At 37.2% G+C, this 21,176-nt stretch overlaps 2 protein-coding genes and 3 non-coding genes across 8 annotated transcripts in view; 2 read left to right on the forward strand and 3 right to left on the reverse strand.

Annotated features, from left to right (window-relative positions):
• LOC132910670 (tyrosine-protein phosphatase 10D) overlaps positions 1–9,849 on the forward strand; it is a 51,452-nt gene extending 41,603 nt beyond the window's left edge. For 2 of the 4 annotated variants that reach the window (XM_060966522.1, XM_060966531.1), the window contains 6 exons: positions 11–179; positions 699–951; positions 1,373–1,630; positions 2,391–2,775; positions 4,534–4,623; positions 5,941–9,849. In XM_060966522.1, the coding sequence (XP_060822505.1) occupies positions 11–179; positions 699–951; positions 1,373–1,630; positions 2,391–2,775; positions 4,534–4,595 (1,127 nt within the window). In that variant the 3' untranslated portion in view covers positions 4,596–4,623; positions 5,941–9,849. The remainder of the gene's footprint in view (positions 1–10; positions 180–698; positions 952–1,372; positions 1,631–2,390; positions 2,776–4,533; positions 4,624–5,940) is intronic. The other 2 variants (XM_060966541.1, XM_060966549.1) reach the window with 1 other exon arrangement.
• A 4,414-nt stretch (positions 9,850–14,263) lies between these two features.
• LOC132914522 (uncharacterized) lies at positions 14,264–16,847 on the reverse strand. The gene is made up of 4 exons (XM_060973707.1): positions 16,806–16,847; positions 16,287–16,398; positions 15,438–15,665; positions 14,264–15,007 (listed from the first exon to the last, which is right to left on the reverse strand). The coding sequence occupies exons 1-4, from the start codon at positions 16,845–16,847 to the stop codon at positions 14,727–14,729; spliced, it is 663 nt and encodes a 220-aa protein (XP_060829690.1). The 3' UTR covers positions 14,264–14,726.
• A 984-nt stretch (positions 16,848–17,831) lies between these two features.
• Trnaa-agc (transfer RNA alanine (anticodon AGC)) lies at positions 17,832–17,904 on the reverse strand. Its single transcript has one exon. It is a non-coding gene; the product is annotated as a tRNA-Ala (tRNA).
• A 1,237-nt stretch (positions 17,905–19,141) lies between these two features.
• On the forward strand, positions 19,142–19,263 carry LOC132916142 (U5 spliceosomal RNA). Its single transcript, XR_009660025.1, has one exon. It is a non-coding gene; the product is annotated as a U5 spliceosomal RNA (small nuclear RNA).
• A 352-nt stretch (positions 19,264–19,615) lies between these two features.
• On the reverse strand, positions 19,616–19,687 carry Trnap-agg (transfer RNA proline (anticodon AGG)). The gene has a single exon. It is a non-coding gene; the product is annotated as a tRNA-Pro (tRNA).
• Positions 19,688–21,176: the final 1,489 nt, after the last annotated feature.

The raw sequence follows: 21,176 nt of genomic DNA on the forward strand, positions 1-21,176 counted from the left end.
TTCGAAACAGATAAGGACAATACGGCCATCATAGTTGGGGTCACGGTTCCGATAGTACTCTTATTGACCTTATTGGGCATTGGACTGCTGGTGAGGCGAAGAAGAAGTCAAGGACGTAAAACGACTGAAACGAGGACCACCGACAACTTGTCTTTGCCGGATAGCGTGATCGATACTAGGCAAGTAGGATCGCAAGTTTTAGGTATTTCGATGAAATCGGTCGTCAATTACGAGCAAAGATTCGTTTTAAATTTCTATATTTTCTATATGCGAATTAGAGGGATAATGTCCTGTCGAGCTTAATACAAATTGATATGTATCGTTTGTACCGTACCACGTAATAACGATCGACTTCTCGATTTAATTTTATCGATGATAAAGGAAAGAACAAAGGCAGGAAGCGAGGATACGAGTTAAAATATATCGGCAAACTGGCCAATTCTAATTCTGTAATCGAGCAGTTGCGGCGTACGAAACTTAAGACGATCCTCGACATTTTACGAAAACTACTATTTATCTGGACTATCGAAAACCGTTTGTTCCAGTGTTTCGTAATGTATCTCGATCGGAGAAGAAAAAAAAAGATCGAGTTAATTTGAAGAGCGTTTCATGTTCGATTTATGGAATTTATTCGTTAAATTGTCAAGCGAAAGTAACGCGAATCGATCATAAGCGATAATTGAATCTCTTCCTTACAGTCGGCCGATTAAGATAGAAGATTTTTCGGAACATTATCGCACGATGTCGGCGGATTCTGATTTCCGTTTTTCGGAAGAATTCGAAGAACTGAAGCACGTCGGAAGAGATCAACCGTGCACAGCTGCAGATTTACCGTGCAACAGGCCAAAGAATCGTTTCACAAATATTTTACCTTACGACCACAGCAGATTTAAGCTGCAACCTGTAGACGACGAAGAGGGTTCTGATTATATTAACGCCAATTACGTTCCCGTAAGTTTGAACTTTTCTGTCGCATTTGGAATTTTCAAATTTTAAGGATTCGCGTGCTTGGGAAGATTATCGATGAAAATTGTATTTAAAATCACGATGGCTTGTAAATAGCTATATCGATACTTGCGACGTTACGACTGGAGTGAACAAAGACTCAGGATCTAGTGGATAAAACGAAACCAACGCAATGAAAACAAAGAACGAACGATATGTCGACTTTCGGTATATCATGGCTCATTTTTCAACGACCAGCAAACTCATCGCGCCCGGCCTAAGGATTCATCGATATCTTTGTCGTTTTCCTATCTTGTATTTTCATATTAAAAATAGATAGTATATCTTAGCGTTACTCTTTGAAAAATCGATAAAGTTGAGCGAAAATATAAGATTTGAAGTAATATAGGTATATTTTGTGCACCAGGGTCACAATTCTCCAAGAGAATTTATCGTCACGCAAGGACCTTTACACTCGACTCGCGACGATTTCTGGAGAATGGTGTGGGAAAGTAACAGCAGAGCCATCGTGATGTTAACAAGGTGTATCGAAAAGGGCAGAGAAAAATGTGATCACTATTGGCCTATGGATACCCATCCTGTTTATTACGGAGACATTTGCGTCACGATATTAAACGAAACGCACTACCCTGATTGGAGTATCACGGAATTCATGTTGTGCAGAGTAAGGAAACATCTGTTATTCCTATAAAATTCTGTCTATATCACATCGCGTATGAAAATAGAAAAGAAGAAAGGATCGCGTATATTTTTACAAAGATATACCATTATGCCTGTTTAGTATCTTCGACTCTTCGTGCTTGCTTGCTTCATCCTTGTGAAAACACGCAAAGTTACGCGTTTCTAGGTTTTGCGATATTCTTGCCGATTCTTATCTAGGCTAAAAATAAAAAGACTATCCAAGACCGTATTATCGTTCCACGTTCCTCAAAGATAATGTTTTTACAACGATATGTAATTTGTAAAACGAAAGCGATCGACTCGTTAAAATAGGACGAAATGATATTATACGTACATGTATATAGGCGATTCCTTGCGAGATAAAATAAATATTTGTTAAAAAATGATAGTCCCGCTACGGAAACCTAAGAAAAATAAGAAATACAAGATGTATGTGTTTCATCGAGGTACACATCCGTATACTTTTTAAGCGATCGATATAGTTACCGAATCTACGGACAAGTAACGTGAAAATGTCGTAATCGTGTACCCGGTTTGATCATCGCAACGACGATTAAAACACGTATATCTTGCTTTCTTTATCTCTTTAGCTTTGCGTAGTCGGTTATTATTTTTGTCAAATGTCTATTTTGTTTGCTTCTTTTTAGAAAAATAACGCTTTTCGATACTGTACGAATACCTATAGAAAAAAGGGAAAGAGAAAAAAGGAGGAAAAGAAAAATAGGTAAACGTTTCTTCGACAGGGAGACGTGAAGAGGGTCATTCAGCACTTCCATTTCACAACGTGGCCAGACTTCGGTGTTCCAAGTCCGCCTCAAACGTTAGCCAGATTCGTTCGGGCGTTCAGAGAGAGAGTTAGGCCGGATCAAAGGCCTATCGTCGTCCACTGCAGCGCAGGGGTTGGTCGCAGTGGCACGTTCATCACGTTGGACAGAATACTTCAACAGATCTTGGTATCGAAGTACGTCGATATCTTTGGAATAGTCTGGGCAATGAGAAAGGAGCGTGTTTGGATGGTCCAAACGGAACAACAGTACATTTGCATACATCAGTGTCTTCTGGCAGTGCTGGAAGGTCAAGATATGACAGGACCACCACGGGAGATTCACGACAACCAAGGTTTCGAAGGTGAGTTTCGATTTTTCGGTTTCATAATTTAGTAATCTTAGCGAATTCGAGGAAGAAGCTTCGTTCTTTGCGAGATAAGCAGGGATGTGCGCGTGTTGACGACTCTTCGACACTCGTGATTAACGTAAATCAGTTGTGAATCGACTGGAATAAAGTTCGCGTATGCCTACGAACATTAGCTACGAATCAACTGAAAAAGATTCATACGTATATACCGTCGGTTTAGATCAACTCTCTAAAGCGTTACAAATATTTTCTATGACGAAGAGCGTTCGGAATCCTAACAGAATTTGGAGAATAAGCGTACACACATCCCTAGCCACAATACGATATACTTCGAGCATCGAGTATACCACGTGTTCGTGTTATATTTTATACGTTAATGGAAACGATGCTCGAAGATCCGCGAAGTAAAGAGTTACTTCTTAGAATGGAAATTTAAGTTAACGATGTTCGAATCAGGGAAAAATGCGAGAATGTTGATGATAAAAGTTTGCTCGTCCTATCTCCTAAATATAATTCACCTTTGTAAATGCTATTTACTTTATGAGTACATTTTTTCATATATATAATGAATAAAAGTACGAGATTTTTTAATATATGTACATGGTATATATGTATGTTAAAAACTCAGGTACATTTTATCTTAAAGTATCACAAGTAAATGTGCAGGAGAGAAATTCATTGAAACGTAACTTTGGATATTTCTTACTTTACTTTTTTGTTGGACAACCGATGCATTTTTCTCTTTTGCGTGAGTTAAATCGTTACAAACGGAGAACAGTAGTGCATGAGTGATTCGCAATGGACGAAACATCTACCAAAGTGCGAGATACGCGCTTTGGGGGAGAAAGTGAATCCATAATTTTAAAATTCCCATCGTAATTCTTCGTCTCTTAATCTCGGTAATTTACGAACTCGAGTTTTCATCGATTTTTAATATTTTTAATGTCAGAAATTACTGAAATTACATTAGCCACGAATATGTTCGCTGCCGCTCGTAAGTATGTGGACGCTGCTTGAACGGTCGATTTCTACTAATATAGATAGACGAATATTACTAAAGTATATGATTTAATGGCGAACTAACGATCAAAAGTAATATTTATGGCCGTGCAAGCGAATTACGAGTTCAGTATGTACGTTTCAACTTGCATCTAAAGAAAATATTCGTTATATCGCGTAGGATTTAATTTGGAACAGGCTTCTTTATCTTGTATACAGCCGAGGATAATGAATCGTTTAAATAAGAGAACCGCGTAACCGTGTAACAACAATGTGTAATCAGAGAAGTTAAGTTACAGATACCAGTTTTTTAATTAACGTTACCCTGTCGTAATGTTCTACGACAGCTTTAACAAACGATTAGATCGTTCTTAATCTTATAATTAAATTAGATTTTAGCGAATGCAAGCAAGCGTTCGCAAACTTTTGAGCGGTAGCTCGAATTAGCATATAAATAGTATTTTAGTGACAAACAAGATATAAAAAGAAGGAAATTGTTAACGATTCGGGTATGAATCGTAAGAGGCTTGGTGGTGGTGACGGTGACGGTGTAGTAGTGGTTTTGACTTTTATGGTTTCTTTAACGTTGGAGAACAAAAAGAAAAAAGAAGAAAAAAAGAAAAAAAGGAAAAGAAAAGATATATTCGGTTTTGTGTCACGTGCAAAAGTGTTTGTTGCTTTTGGTAAATCGTATCACATCCGTACGTAGTGAATCACTTCCCTTCTCCAACCTCGTAATCCCTTTGAATCCAGGCAAGAATCGAAGCTCCGTTGAAAACACAAAGAGTTCTGCTGAGGATGAAAAGGAAAGGTGACCCTCGAACTGCGATTCCGGCGTCGATGGTAATTTCGATCCTCGCTTATTTCATTTTCGACCTGTTTTCTATTTCTTTGTTGTACAGCGTGTTGCATGCGATGACTAGTCTTACCCATGCACGTGGCATGAAAGCTAATCGATAGAAAGTGGCACGTACGTTTCGAAGGTACAGACAACAACGACGTCGATCGATATACGATCCATTTCAAGAGTAAACATCATAGACTAGTTGATACGAAAGCGTCGATGTATCGACGTAAATTCATAGCGAAAGCATGTAACCAGAGATCTTTTTTATATTTCGTAGACTTTAAAAAATTGCATCTGCTATAGTTTCGATTTCTAATAATCGTGAGCTTGAATAGCAAACAACAAAATCGTTTTGTTTTATTCCTTTACAGTTTCACCAAATTCACAAAAGACAATCTAATCTTCTTTCTTCGCGCAGTTTGATTTCGATCGACGCTATTCCTTGCCATCTTTTTCTTCAATTTGTAATCGCGATTTTATCCTATTAGCTTTAATCGGTTTCATTGGACCGTTTCCTTTTAAATTATAAAAAAAAATTATACGAAAGCTACCTCGTGCGAAATAAAATGGCGACAACGATCGAGCTTTGGAAATTTTCTTCGATTCGTTGAATCATGGAAATTCTTTTCAATGTTCGAAATTATCGTTTCGTGCGCGTCATATAAATTTATCACGTTTCGCTGACAGACAGATAATTTGTAACGTTGAACAGTTGATTTCAAGTCTGAAGAAAAAAAAATCTATTCGTAAACGACTTATTATTCGTAAAGGAACGGATCTTTTACGTTTTCTCGGGGATCTGTATCGTGTAAAGAGAAAAATAGCGAATAGAATCGCTAAAACGTCTACGAGTTAAATATTTGTTGCGACGTAAAATTTTTACGGAGAAGAAACTGTAAAATTATCTGTCGACCTAGCAAACAAGCAGAATTTTTTCCATCAATGACCAAAGCGTTCAACGGTGAGAAATAAGCTTGCTGTTTTCAAATTTCCAATAATTGGTACGTATAATCATCATTTAACGATATTACGGACGATCGCTGTAGCAAATTGTACGTGACTAATAAATCGGTAATGAAACGTAGCGCGATGGAAGGAGCTAACGTTATCTCTCATTTGTGTAACAAAGCCCACTCCCCCCTGTCACGATATTACATTAATTTGCTTTATTATTCGATTAAACAGCTTTACGATTTGTTTCTATGATCGCAAACAGCATGATCTTTTATTCGATTTAAGCATTTAAGCATTTAAGTTTGGAATCGAGTAAAATTAATCAAACGTTTCATTCTCGTTCTCGTGTATTTTTACAGACGACGAAGGAATAGCGGAATCAGGAATGTGATGTTCGGATACCTCGTCTCATGCAGGAACACGAGGATATTTTAGAGGTATTTTGAAGAGGTGCAGCGCACCGTACGAAGAATAGTATTACGATGATACGTACGTAACGTGTTGTCTAAAGCGTGACGATGGTAACGAAAGCGAGGGTGTAAAAGCGAAGAATAATCGTCGACCGGATGGTTTTCGTTCGGTTCGTTTCGATCGATGGTTGATAGTTATGAAAGTAATGCGACCGCACGAAGCCATACGGTGCTTGTAAACGTGCTCCAAAGGAGAAATCTGATTAATCAGCGCTGGACGTTAAAAGAAGGACGATGCGTGTTTCCTTCTTTAGCGACGACTCGCGACTTTGCTCGGTAAAAGCGTGGTCGAAGATGTTTCGCGCGAATGGCAAATCCGTTTATATCGCGTAAACGGATAATAATCGCCTGTTTACGTCGAACTTTCACGGTGAGAACGTTGGTCGACCGAGCGAAAGTATCAACGATTCGATGTCGCTGATGTTTCACGAACCACCGTCCAAACATCGGAGCGATGGATGCGTCTTAATCGATCGATGCGAAGGAAAACGCGATCCCTATTTTTCGCGTGGTAGACGACGATGTGGTTTACCTTTGTCCGATCGTACTCGACACGTTCGTTTCGCGAGCCACGTGAAAAGAGGAATTTCGTTTCTTCGGCAAGACGTTGGAAGACGTTGAAAGCAACTAGCCGAGGAATCGAATTACGACGACCGAGGTCGAAAATGGACAAGGACGCTGAAAGGGCCGCTCCAACGAACGACGATGGAATTCTCTGAAATTTTTCACACGTAGAGATCTATTCGTAACGCGCATAGGAGATTCGATCGAAAGCAGCTGTACACGTATAGCTTTAAAAATGGATCGTTTTATCGAAACATACTAAATCGAAAGTAGACTAAAAGAGAATAGGAAATGCGGCAACGACGGTGTTATTTTTCAAGGATTGTTTCAAAGACGGTATGTTTCGGCAACAAGTATTCGCAACGAGAGAACGTACGGCGAAGTAGCATCGTAACGAATTCTTACAGATCGCCACGTACGTTCGATCGTTGATCTGTCTCACCGTGTAAATATAAATCGATGTTTTATTTTCCACTCGATTAGACGATTTTGGCGTATTCGATCTCGATGTCTCGCCGAGAGAACGTTTCTGCCTCGATTTTCATGTCGATGCGATCGATGCTCGTGTTTAAAGTACCTATCGCGATGTAGATAAGTCCAGGTTGCATATCTTAAGGATTGTAAGATGCGTATCCCGCATTGGGTTGCCACCGTTTCGATCGAGACGTTCGGTTCGCAACAAATCGATTTTCCTAAGAAAAGTGACAAATGCTGGAAAACACCGAGAAATCCTACGTTCTTTTCGTTTATGCGTTTTATAGATGGATTCCGCTTATTATTCAATTTTATTTTTATCTTATTCCGCGTATAATTAAACAAATTAGACGCAACTTTCTCTAATGTAATTATCGCTTTTATAGAAACACGTAGATTCGTCATTTAGTTCGAGTCGTAAGATATAATCGAAAAATCAATTTTTCCAAAATATTTTTACGGATTTTCAATCTTATTTTCAAACGAACCTTTATTTAACATTTAGATATTCTCTCATTTTGTTTTTTCGTTTTTTTTTGTTTTTTTTTTCGTTTTCGTTTGTTTCCACTTGTATAAATTATTCTCCGTTGATCAATAAACTTTTACTATTATTTATCTACACACGCTTTACGACGATCCGTGAAACTATGATAAATACGTGGCATCTATCATCGAATCTTTTGCTCGTTTCTCCAACACTAAAACAAAATTCTAAAGTTACGTTGTAAATTGAAATATGACTTGTTGGGAACCCGACGAGAATTGGCTCTGCGAACAACGACTGCCGATTCAAATCGTGAGTGGCAACTATCCGTCCAAGGGCTGTAGTAGAGACGCAAATTAAACCTAAAACATTACCTAGAATGAAAAAAAAAGGGAAGGTCGGAAACGCGAGAGAGAAGAAGGATTTCCTTTTTTTTTTCATGATAGGAAAAAGACACGTCAGTGGGAACAAGAAACTCGCATCTTCGTAGAAATCATATCACTTTTCACAAGAATCATTCGACGATCCGTATAATATACATATTTACATATTAACAGTCGATTCGAAACGACGATAGCGTAGATCGTTCGTTCTTTGACATCGTCGTCAACGTCTCGTGCCGTTTATTATTAATGTGAGACTAATTTGTTGAAGGAAAAGAAGGAAAAGAATGAAAAGAATGAAAAGAATAAAAAGAAAGAAAAGAAAAGGAAAGAAGGTAAACCAAACGACCATCGAACTGTGAACAAGTCTCTTCTATGCGAGAGTTTCAAGAACAAAACTTTATACGATTTAGACGATTGATAGCGCTACGATTTAGAGAATATCAACAGCCAAACGTCCGAGGAAAAACGTCAAATCTATGACTCGTTATTAATTTCACTTACCATCGAACCGAATGGAAATGTGTACGCATTAGGCGTAGTGACAAGTACATTTACTTACTTATTTCTAAAAGGATCGCCAAGTATTACTAGTTTTATACGAAATTCATCTGATCAAAGACTAACCTATTTATCCTGTTTCTTTATACATATACGTATACCTTTCATTACACGTCAATTCAAATACACGTATTTCGTATCTTTTTTTAACGATTCTTACGATATTTTTCGATATTAGCGATAGAAAATCCTTAGTTACCAGTAACGATCGAGTAAGTAGGAAACGTTGAACGACGACGCGTTTAAAGGTAGAGTACTTAGAGTGGGATTCGCTCGATGCTACAAAGTCGTGTACTTAATTTTCTATTTACAGGTGAGGCAAAAGGTAGGCGTGATCGGTAAATTTTTAGATGTTTAAGAGCAACGGGAAAGTCGATTACCTGCTTTCCCCGTAGTTAACGATTTCCCCGTAATGGCTTCCCCGTAACGATTTCCCCGTGATGGTTTCCCCGTAACGGGGAAAGAAAAGAACCGACAAAGGGATTGAAATTCACTGCCCATATGTATTTTTGGAGAAACATTTTTATATCGCTTAAGCACGTATGTAGAACGATTCGTAAAACACGCGATCGTACTCGTATCAGAGAGAAAAATGTCCGATCGACTCCATGTTCTTTTATCGATCGTTCGGTGTGCCCTCGATGTTTTACATCTTTCGCGTGCACGCGTTTCTCTATCTTTCGATTTCGCGTAAATGCCTGTGGCTTAAACGCTATCCAAATTCTTTATCGCCTAAACGGAATACAAATTGTAAGGAAGTAGTTTAAAATGATATAATTTAATTCAACTTGCACGATAACTTATCGACTGATAATATCGATGAACCGTTGTAAACAACAACGAGTAAATGAATTACCATTCGAGCTGCTTTATTAGTAAATATTAGGAAATTTAACGAGTTACGCGTTGCAGATTATAGACTCGTTTTCTACGATCTTACGATTTACGTCGCATAGAATAAGAGCGTAATAGCGTAAAATTTCGTTTCTCTTTTTATCAAATTTGTCATTACCGTAACGAAAGAGGCTTTTTATCGGTTCCGATCATTTGTAACCTTTGACTCGTTAAATTTCGTTAATAGCGTCGCTTGAATCGCGCAAGAAGCTCCTGAATCGCAAGTCGCGTACTATACAACGATATCGGTTGATCGATAATTAAGAAAATTGCCAATTGATTGCCAAATGCGTTAGAGTATTACAAAGCGACAAGACCGACGTGTACGTATATAGTCGAATCTTATTCCGAGCTTGTCTCCTTTGTAACAAACGTTTCGTCGCTTCGAATATCCTAAGATGTGGTAAATATAACTATACTCGCTTATATTTAGCAGACTCACGCGCATAGGCTAACAGATCGATAAGGAAGAGATCGATCGGACAACTGCAGTTTCCAATCCATCGAACTTACTTCTTTGCTATACGTATCGTATATGTATAACGCTATGCTGTACATTTGCGCGCATATATTATCAACCGTATCATCGATGTTTCTCGTGTAAGTGAATAATCGTCGAGTATCGATTAGATCGGTTTTTCAGTTTCAACGTTTCGATCGACGGATCTTGTTAATACGATCACGGGAATAGGAAATAATTCTACGATTTATATGTCTTTTCTTTCCTTAAATCTGGAAACCGATGCAATTTTGTTGATCGTGAGACGCAGGTTCTATAACGCGTTTCAATTGGTTTCCTCGTTGAAAAAGTACTTGGATAGTTTTAACAGGATGCTCGTAATGTCGTCGATTTACGACGATCGTGGATAATTTTCAGTAAAATTTATCGATCAATGTTTAAACGAACCTTTCCCATTTTTATAAGTATGCTGTCGTTAAATTTCGCTCTCTGTCTGTTTCTCTCTCTCTCTCTCTCTCTCTCTCTTATTAGGCTCGTTTCTTATGGGAACATCGTAATTTTCACATTTCGGTAAAATTTTAATGTGATAACATTATCGATATACAGAGCAATCTTCGTGTAAATATGGTAAGATAAAAGTCGAAGCAAAGGATGTTATTTTGTTTTTTCTTAGGATATCGGAAAATCTGTAGCGTAATAATTATTTCTATGTATTAAACTAAATACATTTACATTACATTACATGTGCTAAAAATTAATTAGGCAATTATTTGAAAAATAAATTTGATTAACTTGTACAGTAATTATTATACGCAATCTTTTATTAAAGATTATTGGCTATATGTATGTATGTATGTATGTATGTACATATATATATATTTGCACTCCGACTCAAAGGAGATATCGTATCGCTTGTGAAAAAGATTACGCGCTTCGTTACTGTTAACAATTTCAAACTAAATGTCGGTGTATTGCTTTCGTTGTATCAGCTTCGGAAAAGTTGTGAATCGGTTTCGTCCGTTCGGGTTGTCAGTATATTTGCAACGAGTATAATGCACGAGCAATTGAAAAATTCGGTCATTGTCCTTGCAAATGTGTAGATACCACCGTCGCGATGTAATGTAAGAACGATCTATGTATATGTGGTAAGCTCTCGATTACTCCATACTAAAGCGTTTAGCGTTTCGTTGTTATATTGCGTTATATCGTATTATTTTTGTACGAGAGAAAGAAGGAAAAATCGTTGGATAAATTTTGTCCGTTTAATTGGACAAGCTTTACCGTTTCAAAAGTATCAAAATGTAAATACCGCGCTTGCGTGAATTCTAGAAATATGCAACTTAATTTTTATTTATCCTAATTGATATTTTCACTTAAATAGATTTACTTGTAAAAGGGCAAAATTTATCGAACGACTCGACGAAAATAAATAAGAATTTCATTGGAACAAAATTCATAGACCCGTCAAATATTTCTATATACTGAGATTGATCAGAGGATCGACGCTACGAGATGTAAGTTTTTCGAAACATCTCGTAACGATATTTCCAAGACATATCACGACAGGTAAGAAAGGAGAGCGGTACTGGCCATCAATCGAATTGAAATTATTTTCGTTTTTACGGTGCTCGATACCAATGGTATTGTAATCTACGTCGGAAGAAAACATCTTTCTCGATATATTTAACATGTTGGTAGAGAATCGGTCAAGGGACACCGGCTAACCATTGAGAAGATCGAGCACAGGGATATCCGGTGTGAAAATTGCGTTGTCATTCGATACAATGAATGTGTTATTCTGTGATAAATCGTAACTGTCGGCCGAGTATGCAAGATTCTATGCACGTGAGTTGGAAAGATGTTTTGGTTTACACGGATGATCAATTAGAAATAATGTTCGATCGATCATCGATTCGTGCCAATTACTTTTTAGTCGATCGATAAATATCCAAGTGTGTACGGTGTAAGAGAACGACGCGGTTGTATAATAAATATGATACGATAACGCGCATTATCGCTGCTGTACATAGTATGATAATTAAGGATGGAAAGATATATATATATATATGTACGTTTATATTTTTTAAACGGCGCGCACAAATCACAGATCCGTTAGATACCATGAAACGTGCTTAAATAACGGTGTCCGCGATCAAGTCGAAGGTGTTAGACGATGTATAGCTAGTCTATTGAAATTACGTTACCATTCAAGACGAAACTGTAAAAGAATCGCTAAAATTTCTCAGACAAACCGATCTTTTCGAACGAAGATCATAAAAGGCAAGCTAAAAACAGATCCCTTATGGTTGTAACTAAACTTATTATTGACGAATCGATATTATAAACGAATTAAAGGATTCACACGATGCTCGAGTATCGGCTTTCATGGTAATAACGTTGTCTTTCTTTCGAATTTATCGTTTCTAGAACGCAGCTGCATCCAAGTAAATTTATATTTTATTCTTGAATGGGTGATTCGTCGTTAAATCGTCGAAACGAACGATTTGCTTGTACAGAAATATTGGTTAAAAACGTATACCTTGGTAATATACTAATTCTATTTTGTCGTAATATGTATTTTTATACATATTATAACATAAACCTATTAAACTCTTTGCCTTATCGCATTTTAAGTCACGCACGATCCAATTCGTACTTTTAATCTGGAATCCGTTGTCGCGTCTATTTACTAATTAGCGCGACATCGACTAATTATTTTCCACGATTAGTTATCGATTAATTAATAATTAACGATAAATGTATTTATTTTCGATAAAACTGTACATTATTACGTCGTTGTCGATATTATGGCAGCGAATAGCTGAGACTCGCGTAAGTAGCTACTAAGAAATCGTAAGGCAAGGGGTTAAATAAGAAAGGAATACAGGTTAAATAAAAGTTTGATCGAAGCAACGTACGAAATATGAAACTTTTGTTGCGTGGGAACGAAGTATATGTTTAGATATGAAAATTCGCAGAGTTTCATCGAGCACGTGCCGCTATAACGTTTTCCTTTTGAAGCAGTAGTGGCGAGATTCGCGTGCGCAAAAAGGAAATTACCTAAGCTACGTAGGTCTACGTTTTTTCTTTTGTAAATATAGAATTTTGTACCAGCTGCCAGAACAGCCGATCCTTAGGGATGATTTTACGAATCATCGACCCGTGCGATTTCTTTTGAGATTCGTAAAACTATCTCGCGATAATTTCGTCGTAATGCTACCAGCAAAACGCGTTAATCCGTATCTAAAAAATGGTACAGCGTGCGGAGTACGAAGGGACACCGGTTGTCTCGCAGAAACAAAACGAAAGACGAAATATGCGTACGTAATAAATATGGTTCTTCCAATAAACCAAAGTTTCTTTCTTTCCTTAGTTTTTCCAATAAATATACATGGTCGTTCCGCGAGTGGACGATAAAAGTCGTTTCTCCGAAATGATTTTCCGATTCTAAGTCTCTCTTTAAACTCATTTTAAGCTTAAATATGCTTTAAATGCGCTTGCTTTCGTGCTTTCGAGAGGGTCACTGCAGGGCCGATTATCGTAAGATAATTTCGCTTTGCCGATCTTTGCCGATCTATTTGGACGTCGTTGTTCTTAGTATGTCGCGTTTATCGTTACTCTTTCTTTAGAGCGATAACCGGAAACGGAGGAATTTCCTCGATTTGGACTGTGAAAGAGAAACCGAAAGAGAACATTTTTTGATGCGTTAATTTGAAATCGTATTAGTTACAAAGGGACGTTGCTGAATGTTATTACGTCGCTAAGCAAAAAATTTGCACAGCTGTTCTTAAAATTCAACGACCTGCCGAGACCGATACGAACCTGAATTCGGAAATTTAGGTTCGATCGATGGGAACGTTGATAGGGAAAGCTATTTTCTTTCGATGAAATTACACGAATTTGGAACGTGTTGGAATTCTTTGATCGACTCGTTGGTCGGACGATCTTGGTCTTGTTCTAAACATGTAACGAGATGAAAGAATATGCGCGATAAACGCACGCTCGAGTAATTTCGATGCAAAGATAAGAATGAAAACTTCGGTCTACATCGGTCTGAATTAATACCGATATGCTAAAAAATGCTACGTGTTGAAATACGAGTAAAGTAAACTTCGTTCTATCGTTTTCTTTTCTTTTCTTTATTCTACAGTCACGTTCACGCGTATCGAAACGATTTCCATAATATATAATGCATTCGCAACGTGCCGATTGATTTTCAATAACGCTAAAGCTCGAACACCGAACGAGAACAAAAATTTTTACTCGTCGATTCTGTGTTACGATTATACGGATAAATGAATTCGTCTTTTTTCTTCCTTTTTCTAAATGCACCATACTCGATCGTTTCGTTTCACGCGCCGTCGTATCTGAAAAATACGAACGAAAGTGAATTCCGTTACTGTACGAGTTAAATAGGACGACGCTGCAACGAATCTAGAAACGTTTAACGTCGATTGTAATTACTACCGCGTAATCGTAATATAACGAACGAAGCGTTAATTACCATCATTTTTTATCGCGTATCGATACTTCGAAGGCGGCGACTTAAATCGAATATTCGAAATTTGACAATTTTTGCGGCGATTCGGTGACTCGCGTCTGTGGCGATGAAGAGGACGTTGACGAAGATAAATTAACCGTTCTTGAATTTAATGGCACTTTTGGAGGTAACGAGCTTATTTTCTCCCGTGTCTTCAAGTTAGGCTCCAGCGTGGCATTTCCACTTTGCGGTCGTCCTGAACATCGAAAATCTACGTAAATACCGCGTAGATAGGCGTGATTTACGATTTTTACCGCGAATTTTTACATTTCTTATATTTTTACGAATATATGTTAAAAGTTTGCGGCTCTTCTTTTACTTTCCTCTCAACTGATTCAGCATCCTTGAAAAAATGCCCGGTGCGTTTTCATCTATATGCTTTTTGTCATCGTTGTCCTCGTTGTTAGGATTGCGACGCAGGATGCGGCTCAGAGAGCCAGCTCGAGGATGGAACATTTTTTTCGGCGAGCCATCTTTATCCACCAGCTTCAGCATTCTACCTAAAGAGTTGCTCTTCTCTTTTTTTGCTGCGTCCTCGCTTTCCATAGTTTTAGCCGGATTCTGAGAAAAAACATTTGAAATATCATTTAAAATCACTCGATCGTTTTATATGTTAACGGATAAACAAATACATAATGAGCGATATTTGTGATCGGAAGTGCGTTATAAAAAAGAGGATTTAAGGAAGTTGTAGAGACGACGGCTTTGATTTTACGATAGCTATTTTTATACGCGTAAACTGCAACGTTATTTCTGAAAATCGCTCGTTTACTTCGTATTTGTTGTACTTGTAGTTTTATAACTACGACGACGAGTCTCGTGTTAATAGTCTCGTTGTTACACTCGAATCGATCATTCGGCTCGTTAAAAAAAAGTCGAGGCCCGTCTTCGATAGGGAACTAGGAACGAACGATTTTCTAGTACGAATTTACGTCAAATTTCCAAACATGTAACTCCTTTTCTGCCCAATTATTTTTCACCGTTCCCCTTTCGTTAAATTTCTATCTGCTCCTTTCTATCCGATATTTTTTTGCAGCGTCGAGTTGCTTACGATATCGCTGTCGATATCGAGGCATGGTTTATCCATGGTCACAGGTGTTTGGGAGCGCTGCTTAAACATTTTCCCCATTCGATTAAGCGTAGCAGTCTTCAATTTTCTGGCATCTTGTCTGACAGTCTCGGTCCTTGACAGTCTTTGCGTCAACTCCGCAGACCCATCCTTCTTTTTCGAAACGCTTTTGTCTTCGTCCGAACCTAAGCAAACAAATTAAACCGGTCAAGTTGATTTACTTTCAGATTTTCCAACGGATACGTGTTTTTTCCTCGACAGGCCGTACAACCTGCTGGGCACGCTTAATTTTAAGGTACGCTCAGCCACCTCGGAAGGCGAGTTAACGCTCCCGCTAAAAGTAAAGTATTTCGTACTTTGCTTTGCATCGTTGAAATTTTTTTGTTACCGTACGTTGGAACGAATCACTGATAGATTTTACCACGCCGGATAAAGTATATACAATTTAACCACTCGATATTAAACGAGCGAAGATAAACTGGTGTACTACGAGACAAATCACTCGATACGTTTTGCTCGTTTCCTTCGTCGGAGTGTTAAACTCCTCGTCGTGCTTAGAACCCTTACGAGGCTGATTCTTAGCCGAGCTCGTCGATTGTTTGGATCAATGGTTAAGATTAATTCAAAGTTAACGCTCAACGTCAAACTTTTCACTTCGATCTCGCTATCACCACGTTTGTTCGATTATCTATTTACACCTGCTGATTTTCCCTTTCACGCGTAATCGTTCTTTTCTTGAAAAGCCTAACGTTCTCCTTTCGCGATAAACGATTGACAGCTACTTCCGTGTAAATTAGTTTACTTACTCGATGTGGCCCGCAACACGATCGATCGCGAATCCTTAATTGCATCCTGTTGCGTGGAAGAACGATTCGTCGAACCGTGAGATTCATCCAAACCAGTTGCTCCTGCCGTAGCCTGTTAAATTAAGCCTCGTCTTTTTATTTCGTTTCTTAGTTGCGCGGTCACACGATAAAAATTTTTATCATTTTAAACGACCTTCGAAATTCTTTTAACGAATCTTTCAATGATTCAGGTTTTATCTCTATACCGGCAAATGGAAGCCACGGTAGTTCTCTTGCAACCGGCACGATTGAAAGTTAAATTACGATAGTTTCGAAAGATAGTATCGTAAAGTAGCGTTATAGAAACGAATAGGAATAAATTGAAAGTCTGTAGCTCGTGATGTTTAACGCGATGAAAATACAAGATGGAGACATAGTTGATATTACGGCGTTGAGATTTGTACTGTTTGATAACGAGAGTGGAAGAGGAGAAAAAAGCAAGATGAAGGCGCGATCGACGTGGAGAAAGAAACGACTTACCGATTTCTGTGCTTTTACTCCTTTCTGAGCACCGTCGTTCATTTTTCGTTCGTTTCTTTAACCAACGAACAGAACGCGAATCCGTGAAAGTAATCGAAAAGGATTGAAACGTGGTTGCGTTTGTTTTTTCCTCGCTTGACTTTTTGATTGACGATGCGCGTCGTTCATGCCTCCGCTTCCGTCTCTCCGATCTTGGTTTTCAACCTCGAGATTTTCTTCAGAGCTTAAACATTCGCCAACAATACGTTAACGTTTCCATTCTCTCAGTGCAAATTCACGAAACGTGCACGAAAACGTGGTTCAACGTTGTCGTCTCACGACATTCTATCGGTAAAAAGTAATTATACCTCGTCAGAATCGATGTACGAGCGTTTTCCTTTTTCATCCCTGACCAGCAATGGCGGAATGACCGTTCGTTGTTTCGCGAGCTGAAAACGTAGTAGATGCTATTGAATATATTTGCATTATTAAGGCTTTTTCGCGTCAAGAATATTTATATTGCTCGGATCGCAAGAACTTTCGTTACCGTATCTAAGCTACATTCCCGTCCATGTGAATTAACATTTTTTATTTTATTCCTGTGTACACGAAATAGCAGATTAGATGGAATTGTATTTAAGAAAGGGGAATTTTTATAGAAATAATTCGCTAGTAGTCGGAATACTAGTCCTCCTCTTACATCGTTTCCAGAGTAACTAATCTTTCTTGTCTCTCGATCAGCCGATGGAACACGTTTTTGCCATTTGTTTCCAAAATATCTCTCTGTACACGGCAATACGCTTTGTTCGATACTCGAAGAATGAAATTAGAAATCAAGTTACCATCACCACCTCTATGAGTACTGCCGTAAGACGGGTTCACTTGCCAAAGCGAATATACTTGCGTGAAATTGTCTCTTATCGTTCGTCAAAAATGTGGGGTGAAATATTAATGTATAAAATAAGGTGTTCAAATATTTGAAAGCTTCGATACATAAAAAATAAAATTAGATAATATATTATTCGGCAAATAATATATATCCTGGAATGGAGGCGCCGGGTATCGATCCCGGTACCTCTCGCATGCTAAGCGAGCGCTCTACCATCTGAGCTACGCCCCCCATGGAGATATAATTTTTATTTTATAATTTTCTGATCATTATTTTCTTTTATACAAGTTATAAAGCTCAGAGTCGCGTAACCGTAATTTATCAAAGGTTTCGATATATCTATGCCGGTATTCAACGGCAAGACACGAGATCAAGCAACCGCAAGAAGACGCTTTCATCTTACATCGCTACGTTCGTTTGTAGCTGTAACGCACGGTTCGCTACTGTTCCTTAGACAGGTTCACGTTATTTTAAAACGAACGCTGCATGGACGCTTACCGTCAGTTCTCGGCAGTTCTATTCCTAATACGCGTCACAATGTAGGTATAATGTGGACAGTGAGTCCTAGATTGCATCGTTCCTATATTTACGATCATGCAAGCATTAGCAATGTCATGTTTGATCTTGATAGAACGGTGACTTTTAGAATATGTGTATGCCGAAGAGTATACAAATCTCAACGATAACTGTAAAAGCAAAGTATACAGGCATTTGAACAACTATGAAAATTCATTGACATTGGTCGATGCTTCCGTGATTCGCCCAGCAACAACTTGTTTACGGCGAGACGAACGACAATTTCGGTAATTTCTTCGTCGATATAAATTTTAATTCCGCTAAAATATTAACAAGCCCGGTATTAATAAGTATCCGTCGCAATATTGTCAAAATAATAACGTACATATAGTACAATCGGTTGTTACGAATTTTTAGACGTAATTTTTCCGAAAACGAAATATCTTTGATTTATCTTTTCACAAGTAATTCACCGTTGTCGTTCTATACTGTCTGTTCCGAAACACATTCTATAGTGGAACAAATGAATCGTCCATAGATGTAATTTTGTTACCATTCAATTATTGTTTTATTATCATGTATTTATTAAATTACTTTTGTTAGTTTTTGTAATCCACATCGAGGAAAAACAACTTTTGTATGTTATCCCCTATATAAATATTAAACGATCGAAATTATTTTATTTCAAACAATTTTCCCATGAACGAATCTGTTTATATATGTAAAAAAATCTTTCAAATAGAACATAGATACTTTGAAGCAATACGCTTTCATGGAAATTTCTAAGAATAAACGTATATAGTATAGTAAATAAATAAATACTTGACAAAGTTTTTAATGTTTCGACGAATTAGTATGGCGTAAATGCACTAAATTCTCACCAGGGGGATACGTTTCTCGCTTGCGAAAAGGGCACTGGCGTACGATAAATTTCAACGTAACAACAGTATCTATACTTCTGTTCCCCTTCAAATAACGCATAAATCTTTCGCCTTTTACTAAAGATTTCCGTGGAGGGGAACACTCGATAAGTTTATAACTTAATTTTTGTTATACCCGACATTCGTCGGGTAATTATTAATTCAAAGCATAATTAGTTAAATGATTGTTAGTGCAAAAAGTGTATATACATATATATACATGATTTTCTGCGCAGATAAACAATTTAGTACAAATGTAGTCAAAAGAGACTCGTGTATATATTTTTGAATATTTTGAGTATTTTGAATTTTGGCTATAGAAAGTGACGGCTTTGCTTAAGGATACAGCGAAGATAAGGAAACCAGTAAATAGGAAATACGTAATTGTTATTTTAATCGTACCCACTGTTAGTCAGGAGAGAGTTTTTTCGAGTAAAAACTTATCAATCGCATAGGGAAAATAATTAAAATTTATAACGACAATTACATAAAAAAAAAAAAAAAACGGGCTCGTCCGGGATTTGAACCCGGGACCTCTCGCACCCTAAGCGAGAATCATACCCCTAGACCAACGAGCCGTTATGTACACAGGTTGATCGATTAAATATTATAAGCGTCAACGGATATATTGCAATATTAATAATAATGAAATAGTTGCACAATTAATTGTAAATTCGGTTTGACTTCGGAGCTGACTTCGTGTCGTCGAACATATCATTATTGGCTTTCTTGTTTGTCATCTGATAGTTTTAGGTTCAATAGTTTTAATATATATATATATATATAAATATATAATATATATTAATATATTAATATATTATTATATATTAATATATTATATATTAATATATATATATTAATATATTAATATATATATATATATATATATATATATATATATATATATATATATATATATATATATATATAATTTTCCTTAGATAAACAAAATTGACTCTCGTATATCGTCCACCGTGGCATCTACCTAAAAAAATCGCACCCTTTAAATCACGTTAAATTACGTCCGCTTCGAAACCATCCAATTTTTATTTGAAACATTTAGCGGTAAAAACATTACTCGCGTAATAATCGGAGCGATTACAGTTACGGGCTCGAAAATGCTGCATTCGTGTTCGTATCGTTGGAACATTTGTAATGCAACGACGAAACCTTTTTATTTCAAACCTTTTGGTGATCAAAATTTTATTGACACATTTGTGAGATTTTCCTGATTAAAGTGAAACTAAACACGCATATGTGTATGATATTGTTATAAAATTTTATAGCGAATTTTATATAAATGTACGTAGATATACCGTCGCATCGCCCAATTTTATCTCTGTATTTTGTGAAAGTTTCACCTCTAAATGTTAAGGTTCAGTACAGCTACAGCGACGTTCTGAAAAAATATTCTCATTGATAAATGTCTCGGTTGATAATTGATATGGATTAAAAATCTTTCTCTGTACGTTCGTATATAAATAACGGTCTTTATGCCGATTCGCTACGATAGAAATTAGAGGAATTGTTTCATCTTCCTTGAAAGAAAGAACGTATCTATTCTGCGGAGTCGTTTTCCCACGATAATTTTAAAGAGATTACTTCGTTCCAAAGTGTGGATGACGGAGTAAAATTCTCAAAGAATAGGAAGAGCACCCTCGCTTGCTGCTCGAAGCTTGTTGCTCAACTTGTCAAAGCTGTAGAGATTATCTTCTACGGATAAACTTTTGGAATAAATAAATAGCTTTATGCAAAAACTAACAAAAGCTTTGAGCTGAAATTTATCAGGCTCTTTTATCACTACGAAGACCATATTTTACCAAAATTTTAAAGTCACAAAGTTGTTTAAATATCTATGAACAACAAAGAAACGGAAAAAGGTTTATTTCGATGGTTTTCATATTTTTCTTTTTTTACATGTCAACATGTGGTCCGATTTTAACTTTACAGGACTCGTTTTATAGATATTTCTATGTGCGAAAAATCCGCTTTTCAAACCTGTATGTTTTTTTTTTTTAACAATGCTGCTCAACTTTTCAACAAAGTTTCAAACGCGTACGTTTCATT

This window comes from Bombus pascuorum, chromosome 1, assembly GCF_905332965.1.
Source record: "Bombus pascuorum chromosome 1, iyBomPasc1.1, whole genome shotgun sequence".
Taxonomy (NCBI): Eukaryota; Metazoa; Arthropoda; class Insecta; order Hymenoptera; family Apidae; genus Bombus; species Bombus pascuorum.